Below are 22,615 nucleotides of genomic sequence, written 5' to 3'. Positions count from 1 at the left end.
TTAATTAAGGAAAAGGGCATCATTATATCAGCAATCATTACCAAACAAGTAAAATCAAATCTGGACATACAGTGTGCAAGCACATGCTTCCTGCACATTTTATTCTATCAAATGTTTCTCCACACTAGATATTTGCACAAACACATCTCCTTACTTGTGAATACACACTGCACATTAGATTGATATAGTTCATAATATCACATATGAAATCTGAAACCTCTGATATATTTTTGTGAGGGCTGGAAGCTGCAAGTTTTCTTTTCTTCCATTTATTTGGGCATCCAAACTGGTAGATGAGGGGAGAGCAGTGGATATTGTCTACCTGGACTTCAGGAAGGCCTTTGACACTCTCTCCCATAAGATCCTCATAGAGAAGCTGTTGATGTACGGGCTGGATGAGCAGACAGCGAGGTGGATTGAAAACTGGCTGAACGTCCTGGCCCAAGGGGTGGTGATGAGTGGCACAAAGTCTAGATGGAAGCCAGTAACATGTGGTGTACCCCAGGGGTCAATACTGGGTCTGATCCTATTCAACATCTTCATTAATGATCTGGATGATGGGGCAGAGTGTACTCTCAGCAAGATTGCTGATGGCACAAAAGTGGGAGGAGTGGCTGATATGCCAGGGGGTCGTGCTGCCATCCAGAGGGACCTCGACAGGCTGGAGAAATGGGCTGACAGGAACCTCATGAAGTTCAACAAGGGGAAGTGCCAAGTCCTGTCCCTGGGGAAGAACAACCCCATGCACCAATATATGCTGGGGGCCACCCAGCTGGAAAGCAGCTTTGCAGAAAAGGACCTGGGGGGTCTTGGTGGACACCAAGTTGAACATGAACCAGCAATGTGCCATTGCAGCAGAGAAGGCTCACGGTATCCTGTGCTGCCTTAGGAGGAGCGTTGCCAGCAGGTCGAGGGAGATGATCCTTCCCCTCTACTCAGCACTGGTGAGGCCACACCTGGAGTCCTGTGTCCAGTTCTGGGCTCCCCAGTACAGGAGAGACATGGACATACTGGAGAGAGTTCAACAAAGGGCCACGAAGATGATGAAGGGACAGGAGCATCTCTCCTATTGTGGCGGTGTGCTCCGCCCCCCCCCGCTCCCTGCACAAGCAGTAACCATCAGTGGGAGTCATCCTGATAGCTGCATCCAGCTTATGCTGGACCTTGAGGACGAATGGCAACAAAGTAGCCAAGGGCTGCCTGAAGCAGGGATCTAAACATCTTGCTGATATGCAAATATGACCATAAGTCAATCATCTCACTCCTTAAATAGTGGACAGCCCAGGGCCCTTTGAGCTCTCCTGCACAGCAGCAGGCTGCACGCCAGGATCTCCCCTTGAGCAGGGACGCCTCTCAAGGTTACTCCTCGAGGTTGAGAGATTCCTTGCCGCAACAGATCCTCGGTAAGTGACTAATAGCATGCTAAACTTTGAAATCTTAGCTAAGTGATATAAAGGATTGATTGTGCACATATAATCCTTTAGACATAAACCGTTGACCAAGTCTGGGACTAGGACTGGATCTAGCCGCACCTAGACTCCTCTCTGAGAAGGAGTTTAGAAAGCAAGGGGATCCTTTCCGAACCTCATGACTCAACGGGAGGGTCTCCCTGACAGTTTTGTCTGACCCTGTCCTCTATGCAGTAAATAATCAAGTGTGCCTTGCCATCGAATCTTGTTAAAACACTGTTGCATTGAACTTTGTTAACTCCCTATTCTGTATCAATAAACTATATTTTTACTTCTCTCTTACGAGTGAAGTGCACCCTCACTCCATCCGCGACACCTATGAGGGAAGGCTGGAGAGAGCTGGGACTGTTTAGCCTGGAGAAGAGAAGGCTCAGATTGATCTTATCCATGGATAGAAATACCTGAAGGGAGGGTGCAAAGAAGATGGAACCAGGCTCTGGTGCCCAGTGACAGGACAAGAGGCAATGGGCACAAACGGAAACACAGGAGGTTCTGTCTGAACATCAGGAAACACTTTTTTACTGTGAGGGTGACTGAGCACTGGAACAGGTTGCCCAGGAAGGCTGTGGAGTCTCCCTTTTCTTGGAGATATTCAAAAGCTGTCTAGACATGGTCCTGGGCAACAGGCTCTAGGTGACCCTGCTTGAGCCGGGGGGTTGGACCAGATGACTTCCAGAGGTCCCTTCCAACCTCAACCATTCTGTGGTTCTGTGATTCACTAGAGCCTGGACTTTCTGTGTACTATGTACAGTATGCATGATGTTCACACAGCTTTGATGTTTATTAATGAGCTATTTTACCATATATGCAGTAATGAGAAACACTTCTTGTCTGTAAAATGTAATTTTAAAATGAGAAAATGGTAAACAGCTTTTTATTTAATTATTTCTTACATACAGGTCTGTCCTGACACTTCAGTAGGAAATTGTTGTTTCTAGATGCATTGTTTAGTTACTGAATCATGCAATTCAAAATGGAATTCTCTTCACACTATTCAACATTGAAACTATAAACTTAAATGTCCACTGAAAGCAATTTCTGCTTTTAAATTGTTTTGGGTGTACATTGCTTTTAGTTTCAGCAAAAAGATGAAAGATCACAGGAGGACTGTTTAAAATAACTTCTCAGTAAAGGCAGGAAACAAGTTATCAACACGCAGATTGTTCTTACTATGTCTCTTATCATAATAGAGAGTTTGATGTAAAACTTGGTCGCATGAGTACCAGAGAGGTATGTAAATGAATAAGAGGTCACCTTTCTTATACGCTTGTTGGAAAGGAAACACATTTAAAGGACATTTCAGTCAAAACAATGACAGTATGCAAATGTTTAGCTTTATGGGCTTTTCTCAATGGTTGTCTTTTTCTCACACACTTTTCAAAATATTTATTTACCTTTTCTAATGATCAGAGAGCCTTGAAATGAAGCTTAATCTTAAGTTGCCACTCTTAAAATATGAAAATACAGAATCTGCTTAAATAATAACCCCTAAAATTTTTCAGAATATGATTAGAGGATGAGCTGGTGCCTATGGGATTCTAATGTACGAGAGCTGTATAGTTAAAACTCTGCAGAACAGTTCTGTCTGGAAGGTGTCCAATTTAAACTAAGATAGCTATATTGATATCTAGCTCTTCTGTGGAACTTCACATTGGTAAGCCTCAAATCATTTTGCAAAGAGATCATTATTATTGCCATTTTACCATTGGCAAAACAGGTACAGGGAGGTGAATGACTTGTAGACCAGTGGAGAGTTAAGAACAACACCCAGTCTGCTGCTCTGTTACTTAGTTGGTCTGTATCCCCTTTGCATTACTGTGCTGTGTTGGATGAATGGTTGCATTGGCTCACTAGAGGAGTATTTTCAGAGCAGGTAGTCTTTACTACAGGCTTTGTGTTCTTTCCTGCTTTCTGATTGTTGTGGTAAGAGGTAAGAGAGGTGCAGGTTCAAGTGAGGTTTCACTACCCTGATTTGATCAACTGCAGAACTTAGCCTATTGAGAGGATTTCTTTTTCTCCTCAGGATAAATCTTCATGTTCTTTTTATGTGTAGTTATGTGAGAAATATAAAATATTCAATAATTCTTATGGATTGAAGATGTTACTGAAGGGGAGTTTATATAGCATGCCTTGCTCAAAATGGCAAAGCTAGATGATTGAAATGCAGGTCTTCCTAACAGACTTCTAGGAAAGATTTTAGAGGTTCCATAAGTTACCCTGAGGGCTGTAACTGTCCAGAAAGCCTTCAAAATTACCCCAAATAATATATAGAACTCAAATATTTTATTCTAGTGCCCCATGTACTTTTAAAGCTAGAAATAAATGTTAGCGTTAGCTAGAAATTAGTGTTAGGCTAATCTCAGCCTTGCCCTACTGGAGTGTAAAGGTCCCCCAAGGGCAATATTCCTGCTGTTGGTCTCAAACTGACATTAGGGGAATCTTCCATTAAATTAAATTAGGGCTTTCAAAGATCTTTTAAGCTGTTCCAGACTTTTTACCCAGAAGAAAATACTAAATAAATTTTAGGGACGCAGATTTTGAAAGTGATATTTCTAAGTATTTTAGTATCTTGGCCCTCTGTCTTAGACATTCTGATCTCTAAGCAGTAGTGATTTGTAGGAGGAAATTTTACATGAGGAAGAGAAAACATTTTCCTGGCAGGTTTACTTTTAAAACCAAAATGGCAGCTATTTGAAGCTGCCAAAGAATGTGGAACATTAGATTTAATGTTAGGAAGGTGGTTTTAGATATAGCCGATGCAATCCCAAGCTTGTTATAGCACCCTCTATCATGCAGATCGCCAGTTTTTCATGCACCTATTGCTAACACAAATATGACACAATTAGTGCAATGAATAGCACTACAATTTACACTAACTATAGATTTGGGCTAGTATGGATTTTCATATACATGTGAGTGTATGTGTGTACAACATATATAAAAATGTATATGTGTTATAATTACAGTCATAGTATATAGATGTATATGTGTTTGGGTGTGCATGAGTGTATACAATATGAAGTATGCCATTATTAACATTTATGAAACAATGGAAAAGCTCTTTTTGGATTTTTAAAATTATACATTTAGGATATTAATTGTACATACAGAAAATCTTCATAAATACTGTGGGAGGAAAATAAGTATTTCATACAATAGCTGATATATTAAAATGTAACATATTAGCCATTTATTATTTTACCCAAATACCAAATGCAATCAGATTCTATTACAAAGGAAGTACTTGCCAGATTTTTGAGTTAGACAAGCAAGAAATCATTCAGTAACAGTAAGTTTGGGATTTTTGCATCTCATGCTTTTAATTGGCCAAATAATTTTTATACATAGGTTTAAAATTTTGTAAAAGATAAAAAGTATTGTTTATATGTATTTTAATCTTTAGGCCTTATGTTTCAGGCTGAAAGTGAATTTTTATAACTAAGTTTTAAGCCCTTAAAATATGCTTCTGTACTGTAGCTGATGACACATTCTTAAGGATTATAGCCGACATGCAGCTAGTTACACTATTTGAGTAATTGAGCAGATACATTTTATTAGGTCATCAAAATTAAAAACTTACTTATGATACAGTTTTATATGATGACTACACCAAAATGCATATATGTACCCCTTCGTTTTAGCATATTTAATGTACTTTTCATAGTTACCTCTAGCAAACTTTTTGATGAAATGGTTCCTTTTCTGGTTAATTTCATGTAGTTTAATTATGCTTTTAATGGCTTTAGACAGTCTCATGAATTCTTTATAGAACAAGAAACAAACCCCATGAAAACACCAGAGACTAACATTTCTGTTTCTTAGATCTTAACAAGCAGGAAGCTTATGAGTGTGACAGACAGACAGGGTCAAGTTTTCAATAGTCTTGTCCTTAGCATATGTATTTGTCAGGAAAAGACTGTAATTAATTCTGCTTTTGCGAAAATAATTTTTTTCATTTTGGTTGCTGTAGCCTGCACTCTCTAAAGACTGTGAATGTGCATAGAGAAAACCAGAATATATTTAAAGCAATTAAACTCAGCAACAAAGTTATCTTCAATTCAGAGTGCTGTGTCATGCACGGTATACAGTAACTTATATATAGCATGACAAAGGTTAAAAATGTATGCTTTTTGTATGTTTTATTCACAAGACAAAAGTTTAATTTCTTAAACTTAAAAATAAGCAGTATATATTTTCAATAAATCTGCTAGCACTGTGGAACAGCTGTTAAAAACAGCTATATAGGGTTACATGAACAACCTGTGAAGGCAGAACTGATGATTTGAGTATCTGGGAAGAATTTGTTTTAGCTTACATTTAGTACATTCCTCATTATATTTAAATTTAATAAAGTATTTTAAATGCTGTTATTCTGAGTCTAGAACAAGATTAGATTATTTTATCACCTTTTGCTAAGTAATACCACTTTCAGTAACACTAAATTAATAAACTTCAGTTAAAAATACCTTTATCCTTAAATAGCAAGATGAAGGCGTACAGTTTGGGTAATTTGGGCGGTTTTTCTAAGTTGCATGTCTTCTATGTTTCATCAAATGCATGCTTCAAGATATTGATTATATTTGACCTTTACTTAATACACATTATTTAGAAGATTACATAGGGCAAATAGCATTTTGATTTTCTTTCTTAAAATATTTCACTATTGCATATTAACATTTTATTTTATTCCAGCTCAGTTTGCAATCTAATAATGACTAATTGTTATGTGCTAAACATTAGTTACTCTTTTATGCTTTATTAATAGAGGAACATATTAAAGTAGCATTATCTTAAATCTATAAGAGTTATTTTTTTCAGAATAGGCTTTTTTGTTTGTTTTGTTTTCTTTTTTTAAAAAGTTACTTTTTGGGAAAGTAAGGCTTTTGCCATGTACAGTACTAGTTTGCATATATTCATTTAAATACTAAAGACTGTAGTACTGCTTGATCCATATCTGACTGCTAGGTTTCAATTGACAGCTGAGGATTTGTCACTGGACCATGAATCAAAACGGCAGGCATTTATACCCCAGTGCCAGTGAGGATACATTGGAAATTACTTGTCAAAGGTAACATTTTAATTATTTCCACCCCTACACCACATCTAAAAATGTTACATTGAGCTACAGTATCTGTTTTAGCAGGCCTCCAGGAGAATATGTGTCAACATTTGAACAAAACATATCTATGTAACATTTCTTGAATACACATTTAGATTATATTTAATGTAAATTAAAGTTTAGAAAATACCTTAGTTAAGCATCTGGAATGCCATTGTTTGCTTTCGAATGCAAAGGGTTTGTCATTTTAAAGGAATGCAGATTTTAGGCTTTAAAAAAGGGAAATGTGATTTGCAGAATTAAAGGTCATATACTTTGGGGTCTAGTGGTTATTATAAAAAAAGAATGTGTAATTAAAGATATAGACAAGTAAAATAATAGACTTCTGATGTGGTGCTGTTTTGGGCAATGGATAATCGTACTATCCATAGAAACATTTCTGACGTTTACTGGTATAGATTTAGGTTACTAACATGTACATGAAGGTAAGATAAACTAACTCCTTTCTAAACAAAATTACAAAATAGTTAGGTTTGATATCCACAGAAGAATTTCTTTTTGTGTACAAGAAAAACTTTAACTAGTGGTACAGTAATCAATTACACATTATTACCTCTGCTAATGTATAATTGGTTACGGTAGCAGTAGGGGTGTGTGTATATAAGTAGATATATAAAGAAAGTAGGTATATAAATAAATAAGCATTATTATGAGATATATCAATCTTTCAGATCTGTCAAGTGCAGGATTCTCCTTAACATAGGAGTTTAGGGGGTTTATACATATTATATAAATCCTGCAGGTTGGGGCCCTGTCAAATGAATCAGTAGCTTTTTGCTCCCTCAAAATAATTTTAAATACTTCAGGTACACATACAACAGTGTGGTCATTTTAAAAATATTTTATATATGTATGTGAATGTGATTGCATACAGAAAATCTCGCTATATAAAATGCCATACAATGCACTGTATTGTACTACTGATTGATAGCTAAAAAAATTTGGGGGTTTGAGTATCAACTTGGAATGGTAATTATAGAAATGGAAAATGAGTGCTGTGTACAAATCCAAAGTTAAAATATCATAAATATTAATGTTTTACAAACCTATTGGTAGTGACTTCCTTATTCAATTGCAAATATTTTCTGTACTTTTTCTCTAATAATAATATTGGAAATCTGGAAGAATTTTGATATCCTGGTGGAAGAGCAAGGTATAGTTGTTTCCCCCATCATAGATAAATTGGTACAATGGAGAATTAGCTAATGGAGTCACCTCAACTCCACAAGGGCTGTGATTCACATTATAAATCCTCATCATGCAGTAATTGGCACAGTGTTCAATTATTGCTTGTGTACCATCAAAAATTAATCCAAACTGAGATAATTATTTATTCTCCCCCTACAGAGGGTGTTGTTTTCTCAACATGTTGACAGGTGTTAGTAAAATACCTCACAACTACCTATCTAGAAAAATCCTTGGATGATGTAAATCAACCTTACCACTCTTGACCTTTTTAAAGCAAGGCCAGTTTATACCAGTTGAAGCATTGGAACAGTGTTTAGTGAATTCTGTTTTTCAGTACCTCTCATACATGATCCTTGAGTGTCAATTACAAAAAGAAAGAAAGAAAAAAACCTTTGATGGTGGATACAAACATGTTCTGTGATCTTCTCACCTTTTGTATGGAAAATTGCTTTGCAGGTAGCCCCCAGGGTGTTGGTCAGGTGTGCCGGCTGGTAAACTGTGCCACCTACCAAAAAGCTAAGCTGCACACGTGCTCCCATGGGCATCCTTTGACCATGCCTTGGCCATGCTTGCATATGCATGGTCTTTATGGAGCAAGTTGGGCATAGAGGACATTTCTGGGCATAGAGGACATTTTCTGTCCTTGAAGGACAGAAAAACATATCTGTAGTTCTCCCTAAGTAGAAGTTTGTTTGGTTTTTTTGTAATGTAGACTTTGGAATACATCATTCTTCAAACATCTGGGAAGGTGAGGACATAAAAAGAGAAATGATATGTATTCAAATTGATGAGCTGTCTTTATAAAACTAAAAAGAAGAATGGATTCCAAAAAGGAATTATTGCTCATTGGCAAAATAATATATCCTAGTTCAAAAGGTTAAATTAAGGTTTTTTCCTACAAAATAGTTTGATAGGCCTGTTCCCTCAAATCCATAGTACTAAATTTGACAGTAACCAGACTGACCTTTTACAATAGGATCTTGTGATTATTTGAAGTGGTGCATTGATTTTTCAGAAATTTTGTTGAACTCAGGAAGGTTAAAGAATTGGCAATGCCTGAATATGAGCTGTCCTGTCTATACAGGGCACCAAACTGAAAGCTTCCTTGTGGTGCATTGTCAGTGACCTACACCTTAGGGATTTTGTGAAGGTGAGAGATGATAACATCCCTATACTTGTTATTTTTGCATCCTTTGTCTTATTAGTAGCTGCCTGTCATGCCTAATGGGAAATGATATATGAATTTTAAAATACATCTGTTGGGTTTTTTTCCAGGTAAAACTATTTGTCTGTTGTCATTTATGATCCCAGATACAAGAGAACAATGATATATATATGCAAAAGATTTGACATTTGCAAAGAGAGTGAGTTGAATAATGCAAAATAAAAATCTTAAATCCTTGGTATATCTTTTTCTTCAAAAGTAGAACAGTTGTAATGGGAAATTATGATACAAATTTAGATGAATATTTTATGTGATTGAAGTAAACATACCGATGTCTTTAAAGGAGATATTTATATAAAACATCCTCTAAGCATCCCAAAGAATGAGAAAAAACAGGCTTTTGGTAAGATATTTGTAATTAAAATTATTTTGTACCATGACTGTCTAGAGCTAAATTTGTAGTTGTCCATTTACCATGTTTACTATCAATCTGTTAAGATTTAAACAATAGTTAAATACATCTCTAAAAGTAAACTCCCATGCAAAGTGCTTTAAGACTATATTGGTCAATTTTTTGCTGTGCAGATTAAGAAGATAATGCTATGAAAAAAACCCACCTTCTTTCATATTTGCAATTCTGTGAGAATAGCTTTGTTTTCCTAGAGACAGAAAAAAAAAAAAAAGGCTGTGCAAATTATTTAGGCTCAAATAGGAAAATACAGTCTCAGACACTGCATAGAAAGTAAGAACATATGCAACAAGTAAACTTGAGTCATGAGTGAGAGCAAGAAAAGGAGGGAGGGGGAGGGGGGGAGAGAGATTTTGATACACAGGAGCTTGCGGTCTGATTCTGAAGCCATTCATTACTCCATGGATATTAATTCCAATATGACAACTGATAAGGGGCTGTAGGATTAGACTCTTATACCTTGAGTATTTGCGAGACTTTCACAAACTATAAACAAATACTCAGTACCAAAATATACATTTTAACACAACTATTAAGTATCTTTTTATTCTAAACTATTTTTATTTATATTGTTTTTTAAAACAATCTTAACACCTTGATTTAAGGGTTAACTATTACTGTAACATTACATTTGCACTACCCAGGCAAATGCACTAGGATAATATTTCCTGTTTTCAGGCTGTTATCTTGACACATAAGTACAGTACAACAGCTGGCTTGTTCCTGGAGCTCCTGAGGGGACCTTTCTTCTCAGAGTGCTGAATTTCTTTCTCAGCTTTAGCTGTAGCAGTGTTCAAGTGTTCAACTTTTCAAGCAGCACTTTTTTCCCCCAGCACCACTCTGGGGTTATGATAATAGCTCTGATAAGGCAGTCAAATGGGACAATCTACAGTTGTGAAAGCAGTAGGAGGGGAACTGAAAATTGCTAAGAATTACTTTTGTTTACTTTTTGTTTAGAATCTAGCAAACACACTGTTAAAGCAATACTTTCACCAGCATTGCTTTTTAAAATGTTACACATTTGGGCAACAGACACACCTGTTAGAGCAATGGTTTCCTCCCCCCCCAAATTCTGTAATATTTTGGGAAAAAAAGTATCAGTTCAAGCATTTCAAATTAAGAACAAAAAGGCCAAAGTATCCTATTGGTAATTGTATTCATAGCAGAAAAAAACCTAATGATTTCTGGTCTTTATCAATTTAAATTGCTATTTCTGATAGCTGCACCCAACTCTGTAATAAAGCTTTGCAGAATGTTGTTTCCTTTCCATCTAGGCAAACATCTTTAGAGCACTTCCTAAGAAATTAATTGTATTCAAGCCAGACTTGCATGCTGCCATCCCACAGGAAATGGGTCGGCAATCCATTAAAATGCCATTAGATAATCTAATTTGGAACTTAATCTCTAAATTAACCATGCTCCATATTTGAAGAATACTTGAGAGAAAGAGAAGTTTATGTTTGAGTGGACTGGGGAGCCAAAGTGTGAAGGAAGCTGTTTTTTCTGTAGCTGTGGTCACGTTTCAAGCTGTCTGGTAACCAAGAGAAATCAGACATGATGTAATTCCAGATTGAACTTGAATTTCAGGGATTTAGAGCAGGGGAACAATGGACCATAGGAATGATAATGTCCATTTTCCACATTATTTTGTTTGAAGCTTTAAGCTAACTTTTATGGGAGAAGCAGCAAGAACTGCAGTGTGACCAAAATTAGATGATCCAGAGATGTTAATGTAGAGAAAACAACTTCTTAAGTGATGTTTTCTGAGCAGCACTGCAGATACCAGCAGGGTTAGAAAAGTTCCTGCTCTGCAGTAAACTGGTTGCCTGTTCTGAGCAGCTTTGTTCACTTAGGTTGATTAGCTTCATTTCAAGGCTCTCTGATCATTAGAAAAGGTAAATAAATATTTTGAAAAGTGTGTGAGAAAAAGACAACCATTGAGAAAAGCCCATAAAGCTAAACATTTGCATACTGTCATTGTTTTGACTGAAATGTCCTTTAAATGTGTTTCCTTTCCAACAAGCGTATAAGAAAGGTGACCTCTTATTCATTTACATACCTCTCTGGTACTCATGCGACCAAGTTTTACATCAAACTCTCTATTATGATAAGAGACATAGTAAGAACAATCTGCGTGTTGATAACTTGTTTCCTGCCTTTACTGAGAAGTTATTTTAAACAGTCCTCCTGTGATCTTTCATCTTTTTGCTGAAACTAAAAGCAATGTACACCCAAAACAATTTAAAAGCAGAAATTGCTTTCAGTGGACATTTAAGTTTATAGTTTCAATGTTGAATAGTGTGAAGAGAATTCCATTTTGAATTGCATGATTCAGTAACTAAACAATGCATCTAGAAACAACAATTTCCTACTGAAGTGTCAGGACAGACCTGTATGTAAGAAATAATTAAATAAAAAGCTGTTTACCATTTTCTCATTTTAAAATTACATTTTACAGACAAGAAGTGTTTCTCATTACTGCATATATGGTAAAATAGCTCATTAATAAACATCAAAGCTGTGTGAACATCATGCATACTGTACATAGTACACAGAAAGTCCAGGCTCTAGTGAATCACAGAACCACAGAATGGTTGAGGTTGGAAGGGACCTCTGGAAGTCATCTGGTCCAACCCCCCGGCTCAAGCAGGGTCACCTAGAGCCTGTTGCCCAGGACCATGTCTAGACAGCTTTTGAATATCTCCAAGAAAAGGGAGACTCCACAGCCTTCCTGGGCAACCTGTTCCAGTGCTCAGTCACCCTCACAGTAAAAAAGTGTTTCCTGATGTTCAGACAGAACCTCCTGTGTTTCCGTTTGTGCCCATTGCCTCTTGTCCTGTCACTGGGCACCAGAGCCTGGTTCCATCTTCTTTGCACCCTCCCTTCAGGTATTTCTATCCATGGATAAGATCCCCCTGAGCCTTCTCTTCTCCAGGCTAAACAGTCCCAGCTCTCTCCAGCCTTCCCTCATAGGTGTCGCGGATGGAGTGAGGGTGCACTTCACTCGTAAGAGAGAAGTAAAAATATAGTTTATTGATACAGAATAGGGAGTTAACAAAGTTCAATGCAACAGTGTTTTAACAAGATTCGATGGCAAGGCACACTTGATTATTTACTGCATAGAGGACAGGGTCAGACAAAACTGTCAGGGAGACCCTCCCGTTGAGTCATGAGGTTCGGAAAGGATCCCCTTGCTTTCTAAACTCCTTCTCAGAGAGGAGTCTAGGTGCGGCTAGATCCAGTCCTAGTCCCAGACTTGGTCAACGGTTTATGTCTAAAGGATTATATGTGCACAATCAATCCTTTATATCACTTAGCTAAGATTTCAAAGTTTAGCATGCTATTAGTCACTTACCGAGGATCTGTTGCGGCAAGGAATCTCTCAACCTCGAGGAGTAACCTTGAGAGGCGTCCCTGCTCAAGGGGAGATCCTGGCGTGCAGCCTGCTGCTGTGCAGGAGAGCTCAAAGGGCCCTGGGCTGTCCACTATTTAAGGAGTGAGATGATTGACTTATGGTCATATTTGCATATCAGCAAGATGTTTAGATCCCTGCTTCAGGCAGCCCTTGGCTACTTTGTTGCCATTCGTCCTCAAGGTCCAGCATAAGCTGGATGCAGCTATCAGGATGACTCCCACTGATGGTTACTGCTTGTGCAGGGAGCGGGGGGGGGCGGAGCACACCGCCACAATAGGAGAGATGCTCCTGTCCCTTCATCATCTTCGTGGCCCTTTGTTGAACTCTCTCCAGTATGTCCATGTCTCTCCTGTACTGGGGAGCCCAGAACTGGACACAGGACTCCAGGTGTGGCCTCACCAGTGCTGAGTAGAGGGGAAGGATCATCTCCCTCGACCTGCTGGCAACGCTCCTCCTAAGGCAGCACAGGATACCGTGAGCCTTCTCTGCTGCAATGGCACATTGCTGGTTCATGTTCAACTTGGTGTCCACCAAGACCCCCCAGGTCCTTTTCTGCAAAGCTGCTTTCCAGCTGGGTGGCCCCCAGCATATATTGGTGCATGGGGTTGTTCTTCCCCAGGGACAGGACTTGGCACTTCCCCTTGTTGAACTTCATGAGGTTCCTGTCAGCCCATTTCTCCAGCCTGTCGAGGTCCCTCTGGATGGCAGCACGACCCCCTGGCATATCAGCCACTCCTCCCACTTTTGTGCCATCAGCAATCTTGCTGAGAGTACACTCTGCCCCATCATCCAGATCATTAATGAAGATGTTGAATAGGATCAGACCCAGTATTGACCCCTGGGGTACACCACATGTTACTGGCTTCCATCTAGACTTTGTGCCACTCATCACCACCCCTTGGGCCAGGACGTTCAGCCAGTTTTCAATCCACCTCGCTGTCTGCTCATCCAGCCCGTACATCAACAGCTTCTCTATGAGGATCTTATGGGAGAGAGTGTCAAAGGCCTTCCTGAAGTCCAGGTAGACAATATCCACTGCTCTCCCCTCATCTACTAAGCCAGTCATTTCATTGTAGAAGTTTATCAAGTTGGTCAAGCATGACTTCCCCTTGGTGAAGCCATGCTGACTACTCCTGATGATTTTCTTGTCCTTCATGTGCCTGGAAAACATTTCCAGGATTAGTTTTTCCATCACCTTCCCAGGGACTGAGATAAGGCTGACCAGCATGTAGTTCCCTGGGTCCTCCTTCTTGCCCTTCGTGAAGATAGGAGTGACACATTTGCTTTCCTCCAGTGTTCAGGCACCTCTCCAAAATCACCACGATGGTTCAAAGATTATCAAGAGTGGCCTCATAATGACATCAGCCAGCACTCTTGGGTGCATCCCATCAGGGCCCATGGACTTAGGTATGTCTAAGGTGCTTAAGTATTTCCTGACCTGATCCTCTTCCAACAAGGGTACATCTTCCTTGCTCCAGATTTTCCCCCAGGTCTCTGGGGCCTGGGATTCCTGAAGGCTGGTCTTGCTAATAAAGACTGAGACGAAGGCAGCATTCAGTACCTCAGCCTTTTCCGTGTCCTGTGTCACCAGGGCCCCTGCCCCATTCACCAGTGGGCCCACATTTTCCCTAGTCTTCCTTTTGTCACCTATGTACTTAGAGAAGCCCTTCTTGTTGCCTTTGACAGTCCTTGCCAGATTCAATTCCAGTTAGGCTTTGGCTTTCCTAACTGTGTCTCTGCATGCTTGGACAGTGCTTCTGTATTTCTCCCATGTTACTTCTCCCTGCTTCTACCTTCTGTATACTTCCTTTTTGTGTTTGAGTTTGGCCAGGAGCACCTTGTTCATCCACGCAGGCCTCCTGCTATTTTTGCCTGACTATCCCTATTCATTGGGATAGACAAGGTGGTCCTTGAATATCAGCCAGCTTTCTTGGCCCTCTTCCCTCCAGGGCTTTATCCCATGGGAGTCTTCCAAGCAGATCCTTGAAGAGGCCAAAGTCTGCTCTGATGAAGTCCAGGGTAGTGATCTTGCTTTTTGCCCTGCTCCCTCCTCTCAGGATCCTCCTCCACTATCTCATGGTCACTCCAGCCAAGTCTGCCTTTGACCTTCACATCCCCAATGTGAAATCCATGTGACATCCCCATAGTCCCCTATTCTTCACATTGCCATACTGAAATCCATGCAATTGTCTTAAGCAATGCAAGGACTGGAAGAGTTCACCAGTTCCTCAGTACCTGGGCCTGCATTAGTTAGCACATTTTACTATGACAGAAAATTTTAATGGTCATTGGCTTCACAAGCTTCTAAACATGTATCCCATTTACTTATGTTTTCCTAACCAAAAATAAAACCACCTAGTCCTAGCTAAAAGGTGCATATAAAATTACATCATATGGCCAAGAATGAGTATGCTAATTATATATTTAGTTCACTTCAATAAGAATCTTATTAACTGTGAAAATATTAATCTTTACTTACAATAAATACGAATATATATATATAAATTTATGTTCTTTACTTCAAACTGATAAAGTTCAGTGCTTGTATTTCTGGCAACATTCTAACTTTAGAACCAGAAATTATGTCAATCAATCTCTAAATATTCTTGTGATTTCAAGGATATAATGAGTTCACAAAATAGAGAATATAAATACAGTGAGGCTAAGGAAATGTCATCAAACAACTATGAGAACTCTGGTCTATTGACCATTGATATGTTATTTGTGACTGAATTATTTTTAAAATTATTTATCCAGTAAAATTTTACAGCCACAAAAATGGAGACACAAATGAAAATCTGGCACAGAGACTGAGTTCACTTGTAGAAGATTGAATTTGACTGAGATACTGATTGTTGCTTTTTCTTTTAAGCCACATTCAGAAACCATGAATCTTCAGTGCCTGCACGTATAAGCAGTGAGTGAATGAGTGAAAGAAAGGGTAAGAGGGAAGGGTGCTGCCATCCCAGTATGAAGATTATCCAAATTTTCTTTTATGCATAACTCATTAAAGATATTTCTTAGCACAGATGCTGAGCACAGAACACTAGATTTCAGTTCATAAAATTAAATCAACTTCCAATAGAAAATTATGAAAAAAAAGTCCTCATGCAAATACTAACCCCTATAATTTTAAGTTCAGTCCCCTTCCCCCTCCCCCATTATTCCCCCGACCCCCATCCACTACTAATACTTAACAACTCTTGTAAGTTGACAGTGAATGAAGGAAAACAAACCAAGTAGTCATTAAGAATTTATGATATTTTGGGGGAGCTGGCATTACATTACTTTTCTCCAGCAAAATGTTAAGATACAGGTGACTCTTTAGATGCTACTCAAGCAAGAGATTTGCTTTGCTGGTGGTGTTACAGTACATAAATACCTGGCATTTCAAGGCAGCTAACAACTAGACCCAGCAGCAATCACAGCAGAAATTCAACTGCATAGACTTATAATTCTTCATTATAACTCTGCCTTTTTATCAGTGTAGCATGCTAAGTAACACATGTAAAGGCATATTTTTTGCAGTATTCAGCTCAGTAAATGCAAATGTGCTATTTACTGAGGTGCTATTTCCCATAGGTGCTATTATATGCTATCTTTCACAATTATATTTAATATTATTTGTTGCTATAATGTATATATGCTACATTTTGGTTCTTTTTATAAACAACAACAAAATAAAAAAAAAATCAGTAAAACATCTTGATATTTCTCATAACTTGGGAGAATAAATCTTTATAAATTCCCCTCCAATGAAGGAAAAGTGTACCTGTGACAATATTTATTCTTAAGGAGTCAATGTATATTACAGGGTATGGTGAATATTTAAAAGACTTCTATGGAACTAAATCATTGTCTTTCTAACTCAGAATTTCTCTCACCTAATATAACATGATTGATTGCCCTTATTTCAAGTAACCCTTGAGTTTCCTTTTCATTCATCATGGGCTGCTTTAAACGAAATGCATTTAGAACTTGCTAAAATAAAAGTGGTCTCAAAGTGTTGTAACATAATGAAAGGACACAGTAACTCAGTCTTTTCTGCCATAACAAAGGATAACCTTTAATCTATTGAAATCATTTAGGCAATTTCTGTTTTTCTCCCCCTTTCTGGATAGTAAGTATATATGGCACTGTCATCTCTTTTAGGAATTAAGAGGATGAAGGGGAAAATTAATTTATTATCAACTCATTTTATATACACTGCACTTATACATTAATATATATCCATTCTGAGAAAGCTTTGTTGTTGTTTAAGTATTCTGTTCCTTCAATGTCTTCAACAGAACAGCCTATTCCCTAATTTCATATATATATATGTGTGTGTGTGTGTGTGCAAGCATTCACATGCACACATCAAACACACATATGCAAGCATATAAACATACCTCTTACATAATTTAGAAGCGAATACATAATTCACAGCAAAGATGGAACTATGACATATTTTTCCTTTTTACTCTATGGCTCCTACTGGTCACCAAATGAACAATTTACTATAAAAGGGAGAACATTTAATTCCCATAGTGGCACTGAATAGGAAGATATTTTCCAATTGTGAAGTCTATGTAAGATCTATTTTGTTTTCCTCTGAACCATCTGGACACATGTTTTATCATGAGAGTATATGACATGGTACTTGGAATACCAAGGGACTGGACTTGATGACCCTTGAGATCCCTCCCACTCATAGTCCTATGACATTGCTGAAATTCTCCAAATTTATTTCAGACTATATAAAAACAAAAATATGTAGAAGATGCATTAAATAAGCAGTGATTTTGTGATGGCAAGTATGTAATTTTTATGACTTATATTAGACCTTATCGCTCTCTACAACTACCTGTAAGGAGGTTGTAACAAGGTAGGTGTCAGTCTCTTCTCCCAAGTAACAAGCAATATGACAAGAGGAAATGGCCTCAAGTTGCATCAGGGGAGGTTTAGATTGGATATTAGGAAAAATTTCTTCACCTAAAAGGTTGTCAAGCATTGGAACAGGCTGCCCAGGGAAGTGGTTGAGTCACCATCCCTGAAGGTATTTCAAAGATGTTTGGATGAGGTGCTTAGGGACATGGTGTAGTGGTGGAATTGGCAGTGCTAGGTTAACGGTTGGACTTGATGATCTTAAAGGTCTTTTCCAACCTAAACAATTCTATGATTCTATGATATGGTAAACTCAGCTAAGAGGAAAATTAAGTGTGCTGCCAGTGCCTTCTAGGAATGTAAGATGGTGTCTGTAACTCTTTGAATTAACTTGGAAGAAAGGGAAGGGAGTTAAACTATAACAAATTTATAGAAAAATGTCTCTTCACATGTAGTGATAGTAAAAAATTTTATATTTATATATTTTTCCTGTGAATCCCCAAACTAACAGGATGTTACAAGGTTGTAATTTTTCCAGAAAATGTCTGCATTGGTTTTTTTTTAAAGTCTATAAATCCTGTGTACATTTTAAAATACAATGAACTCATACTGTACATCTGTCAAAAAGAACCACATTATAGTAATTATAACACATTTCATATTATAACAATCTTAGGTGAAAAAGCAACTTTACCAGAAAATTCACTGAAAAAAAAAAAGCAATGGTTGGCAAACCCACTAATTGTTATTTGGTATTTTCATAACTGTGTACAGATTTTTCCAGTTAGATTTCACTGGTTTAAAAAAAGGCAAAATGACAACTATGTTGAATAAACTATAATCTTTATGATTTTCTCTGAACTCTGCATGTGGTGACCTTTAATACAGACATACTGCTACCTTGCCTTTGTAGTGGGTAGGGATAGTTTAGCTATATCACAACAAACACAGAACAGATAGATAGGTTTTACTAAGAATAAAACAGGCATGTATACCAACTGTTGAGAGGAACCCAAGCCCAAGGAAAAAAACCAGTACAATAAATATAACAACAGCCTTTTTCTTCCTGCCATATTAACTTTTTTTTCCTTGAAATATTTTACATGCTGTTGATTTCAAAATCCTCTGCTGTTAAGATCTAGGAGCAACATACACACACATCATAAAATATGTTTAGATTTTAAAGGGCCTGAAATTATTTCTATTACATTGTTACTAACAATGTAGAATTTCTGTATTTGCATGCCTTTGCTATTGACTGTGTCTGATCTGTCAATAAACCACCATTAATCTCATCTATATATTTTCATCATTTGGGTAAACATTTGCATTAAATTTACAGCATTAATGAGATGTGACATTTAAAATGCTACATGAAACATAAATGATGTAAGAAACTAGAACAAAAATGTGTCCTTATCACATCTGAAATCAGCAAACTAATTTAAACCTATTAAACCAGGAATAATGATGTATTCCACTGAGAATTTGGTTTTATAATTCATCTTCTGGAACTAAAATGCAGAAATGTAGGCTTAAACATCTGGAAAACAGCTTGAGAATAATAATATGGACTGCTTAATTTTGCTTTTTTTTTGTTATGTTGATGTTTCTTAAAGGGCTTGGTAATGCTTTTATTAAATTTAGTCTTCAGATGACAAATACTGAAATCCTTAGGATCCCATTCTAATCCAAGATAACAGTGGCAGCATATAGAAAGGTAATAATGTGAAAGCTTGTCTATATCATTACAGCTATGTGAAACTTGCCCACCTGTTGCTGGTGTAGAAAGGATGGGTCTCTTAGGCTCAGTCCCACATATCGACTGGCTTGGGATGTGCCTGAAGCTGTGTAGGGTGATTAAGGAAGAACAAAACAGACTGATAAAAAAATGACTTATCATAACTATTACCCTGTGCAGGTACAGTACAATTATGAGAGATACAGAATTATGATTTATAATATATAGGATATACCTGTGTTTTTCTTTTATATAATGCAAAAGTAAATTTGGAGCAGATTCAGCCATTAGGAAAGCATGTGCAGTTCCTATAAACCTAAGTGGAAGCTGCATGTATAAATCAGAAATTAGAATGATGACTGCTGTTAAATAATCATTCCTCTGATTACTAAATTTTACTTTTTTTAAAAGTAATTAGATTAAGAACTGTCTTTGAAAGCATTGTGGGCCTGATTCTCATTTTCATTACAGCAGTATAAGTCTCGTATCCAATGAAATCAGTGATATTATGCTGATGTGAGAGAAGAAGAATGACCTATTAGTTTACACTAATTCTCACTGTTGTGAATGGCCATGACAAAATCATTAGGGAAAAATGAAATCAAAAGCTCAGCTTACTAATGTGGCATGAAATTAATCTTTACAATTCTTTAGAAGGGTGCAATCTGATTACTATTTACATGAGAAGGCAGTTATTTTTTTTGTGGAACATAACATTATATATTCAGTTGCTTTATATATCAGGAAATAAAATTCACTTAGGGGCAATGTAATAAAATCACTCCCTTCTCTGGTACAGAAGCTCAGGATATGGAACCTTTGACCTTTCACCATTCATTTCTGACCTAGATCAGTAATCACTGAAAGTCATTACCCTCTCATAGCTTTTGGTGGTATTTATGAAACTAGGTCTTAGTCCACTTCCAAGTGTGGAGATGTCCACACTGTAAAAGTCATCATCACAGCCTGGCACCTTTGTTGGCAGACAAAGCAGAACTACTAAAACTGAATGAATATAAACACAGAAGCCAATGAGAAACTAGATGGGAGTATGTACAAAATTGGCTCATCAGCATTAAAAGCATATAGCAAATGTAAGTATATGAAATTATTCAAGTTTTGAGGTCTTTTAAATCCGACTTTTCATGGTAATTGGGTTTTACTGAAAAACTGCCATAAAATGGATCAGGAAATCAGGAAACAAGGAAGGAAATCATGCTTTAGGATTGCCAAATATTATCAAAGCCTGCTGTTCTTTCTCATTCAAAACAATTCTGACTTTGTACTTCAGAATGGAAAGCAGTATTAATAATTTGCCATTGTATTCTCATTTGACTGAATAGTTGTCACAACTTGTTGTGACTTATTTAGAAATAAATTTAAAATTATGCCTTAAAAAGCTATTCAAGCTTAATTCTCCCATTAGATTCACATATGAGCAGTCTATGAGGCATGTAGGGGTGGTCAGAGCTTTTCATATGTACATATATTTATATATAATATTATATATCAACAGGATATGGTCCCTGATTTTTTGTTATTTTCTTCATCAAAGGGATATATTCCTTTATTTTTTATTATTTTCTTTTTCCAGTTACCAATCCATTTTCAAAAGCCTCTATCATGTAGGTGCACAACTGCACAACTTTGAAAAGCACAAGTCTCTGGAACATGTAGCATTTGTATCCTATTGCACTTACACGATAGGCATGTTCAAATAAGTTTTGCATGTAGATTTTTTTATTTATGCGCTATAGTGACAGACAGCAAATCTTTAAGGGAGAGGTTGCTTACACACTGTTTTATATGTGTGAAGAGGTCTTATTTCAAATAGCTACACTGAGGTTTTCAAAGAATCATACAGCAATTAGGTGCCCAAGTTCCAATGAAATTCAATAGAAACTGGGTGCCAAACGTCATTAAGTGGTTTTGAAAACTTAGTCCAAATTTTTCCTTTAAGTAGTAGGACAGTTATTAATGAACAAATAAGGTCTGTTTTCTTATAACAGGCCATACTATAGGCAGGTAACCTGAAAACATCCCAACACAGCCTATTCTAGATAAAAAGATTAGAGCAATAACTTCTAGTTTGTTGCTGAAAAGACCTCTACTTGAAAGGTACAAGAATTGCAGTGTAAACCAGCACAGAGGATACAGATACACTGTAGCACTTAATCTCTTTAGCAGATCTGCTATTCTAAAAGAATGGCTAAAATATTTCCATAAACCTATCAATATAATTACTTGTTAATTTACAAGTAAACAATGCTGTTTGCTTAAACTGAATTCCAAAAGTTGCTATTATTTATAATAAATACTTGTACAGTTTTCATCTTTTATACTACCTGCTCAAATGTATTTGAATGTCTGCTTCATGTTCTAAAACAAAGATTTGAGATTGTGTAAATATCTAAGAAGCATACAGACTATGGTCTTGATTAATGAAAGTCCAAAGGTTAGGGACTGGACCCACAGTTCAAACACTGAATGTGACCAAAGCCAGCCATTTTAATGTAACTGACCCTAGAGAAATTAATATTTTTGATGCATGGTAAGATTTTTGTTGTTGTTATTCAATTTGACTTAAATATAGTTTGAGCTCTAAATCCCCTTAGGAAAAAAAATGAATACTTTGCTATAGATTTTCTTCCAAATTCTATGATCAGAAGTATCTCCTAAAAGTCTTTGCCACTCGAATAAACACTATAGTGATATTGGACTTCTCCAGTCCAAAAAATTAATGGCAATGGAAATGCAGAAAGTAGATAAAATACAATTCTCTGCATCACTGGGCATGAAACAATTAATCACAAAAGAAAAATCTACACCATGCATAGTAACACCAATGTTCTTCTTTCCAAGATTGCAATTCCATTGAGGATAATACAATAATAACATGGTCCTGAGCATAGAGTAACAAAGAGCTTGAAATTTTAAAGGGGCTTAAGAAATAAAAAGGCAGTTCATCTGCTACTCCTTGTTGTATCAATGATAAAGAATTAAAATTTTATTTTGCCACATCATTTATTTTTGCTTAAAATAACACAACCTATATCAGCATACTATTGTCATAACTTGGATTCAGTATGCATTGTAAAAAGCCTTGATTTCTGTAGAAAAGCTCATTGAGGGACAAATTATGCATTCTCTTTTCGGAAATCCCAGTGCTGGTCACTGTATAAA

General features: G+C 37.1%; 1 protein-coding gene across 1 annotated transcript in view; it reads right to left on the bottom strand.

The window, feature by feature from the left end:
- LOC140650715 (nuclear factor 1 B-type-like) overlaps positions 1-22,615 on the bottom strand; it is a 220,449-nt gene that overhangs the window by 1,067 nt on the left and 196,767 nt on the right. The window contains exons 10-11 of the mRNA XM_072859418.1: positions 19,465-19,547; positions 18,795-18,829 (exon numbers count right to left, since the gene is read on the bottom strand). Of these exons, the coding sequence (XP_072715519.1) occupies positions 18,795-18,829; positions 19,465-19,547 (118 nt within the window). The remainder of the gene's footprint in view (positions 1-18,794; positions 18,830-19,464; positions 19,548-22,615) is intronic.

The sequence above is a fragment of the Ciconia boyciana genome, chromosome 4 (genome assembly GCF_034638445.1).
Source record: "Ciconia boyciana chromosome 4, ASM3463844v1, whole genome shotgun sequence".
Classification (NCBI taxonomy): Eukaryota; Metazoa; Chordata; class Aves; order Ciconiiformes; family Ciconiidae; genus Ciconia; species Ciconia boyciana.
The sequence above is the reverse complement of the archived record's forward strand: the minus strand, read 5'-3'. Positions and strand labels throughout refer to the sequence as shown.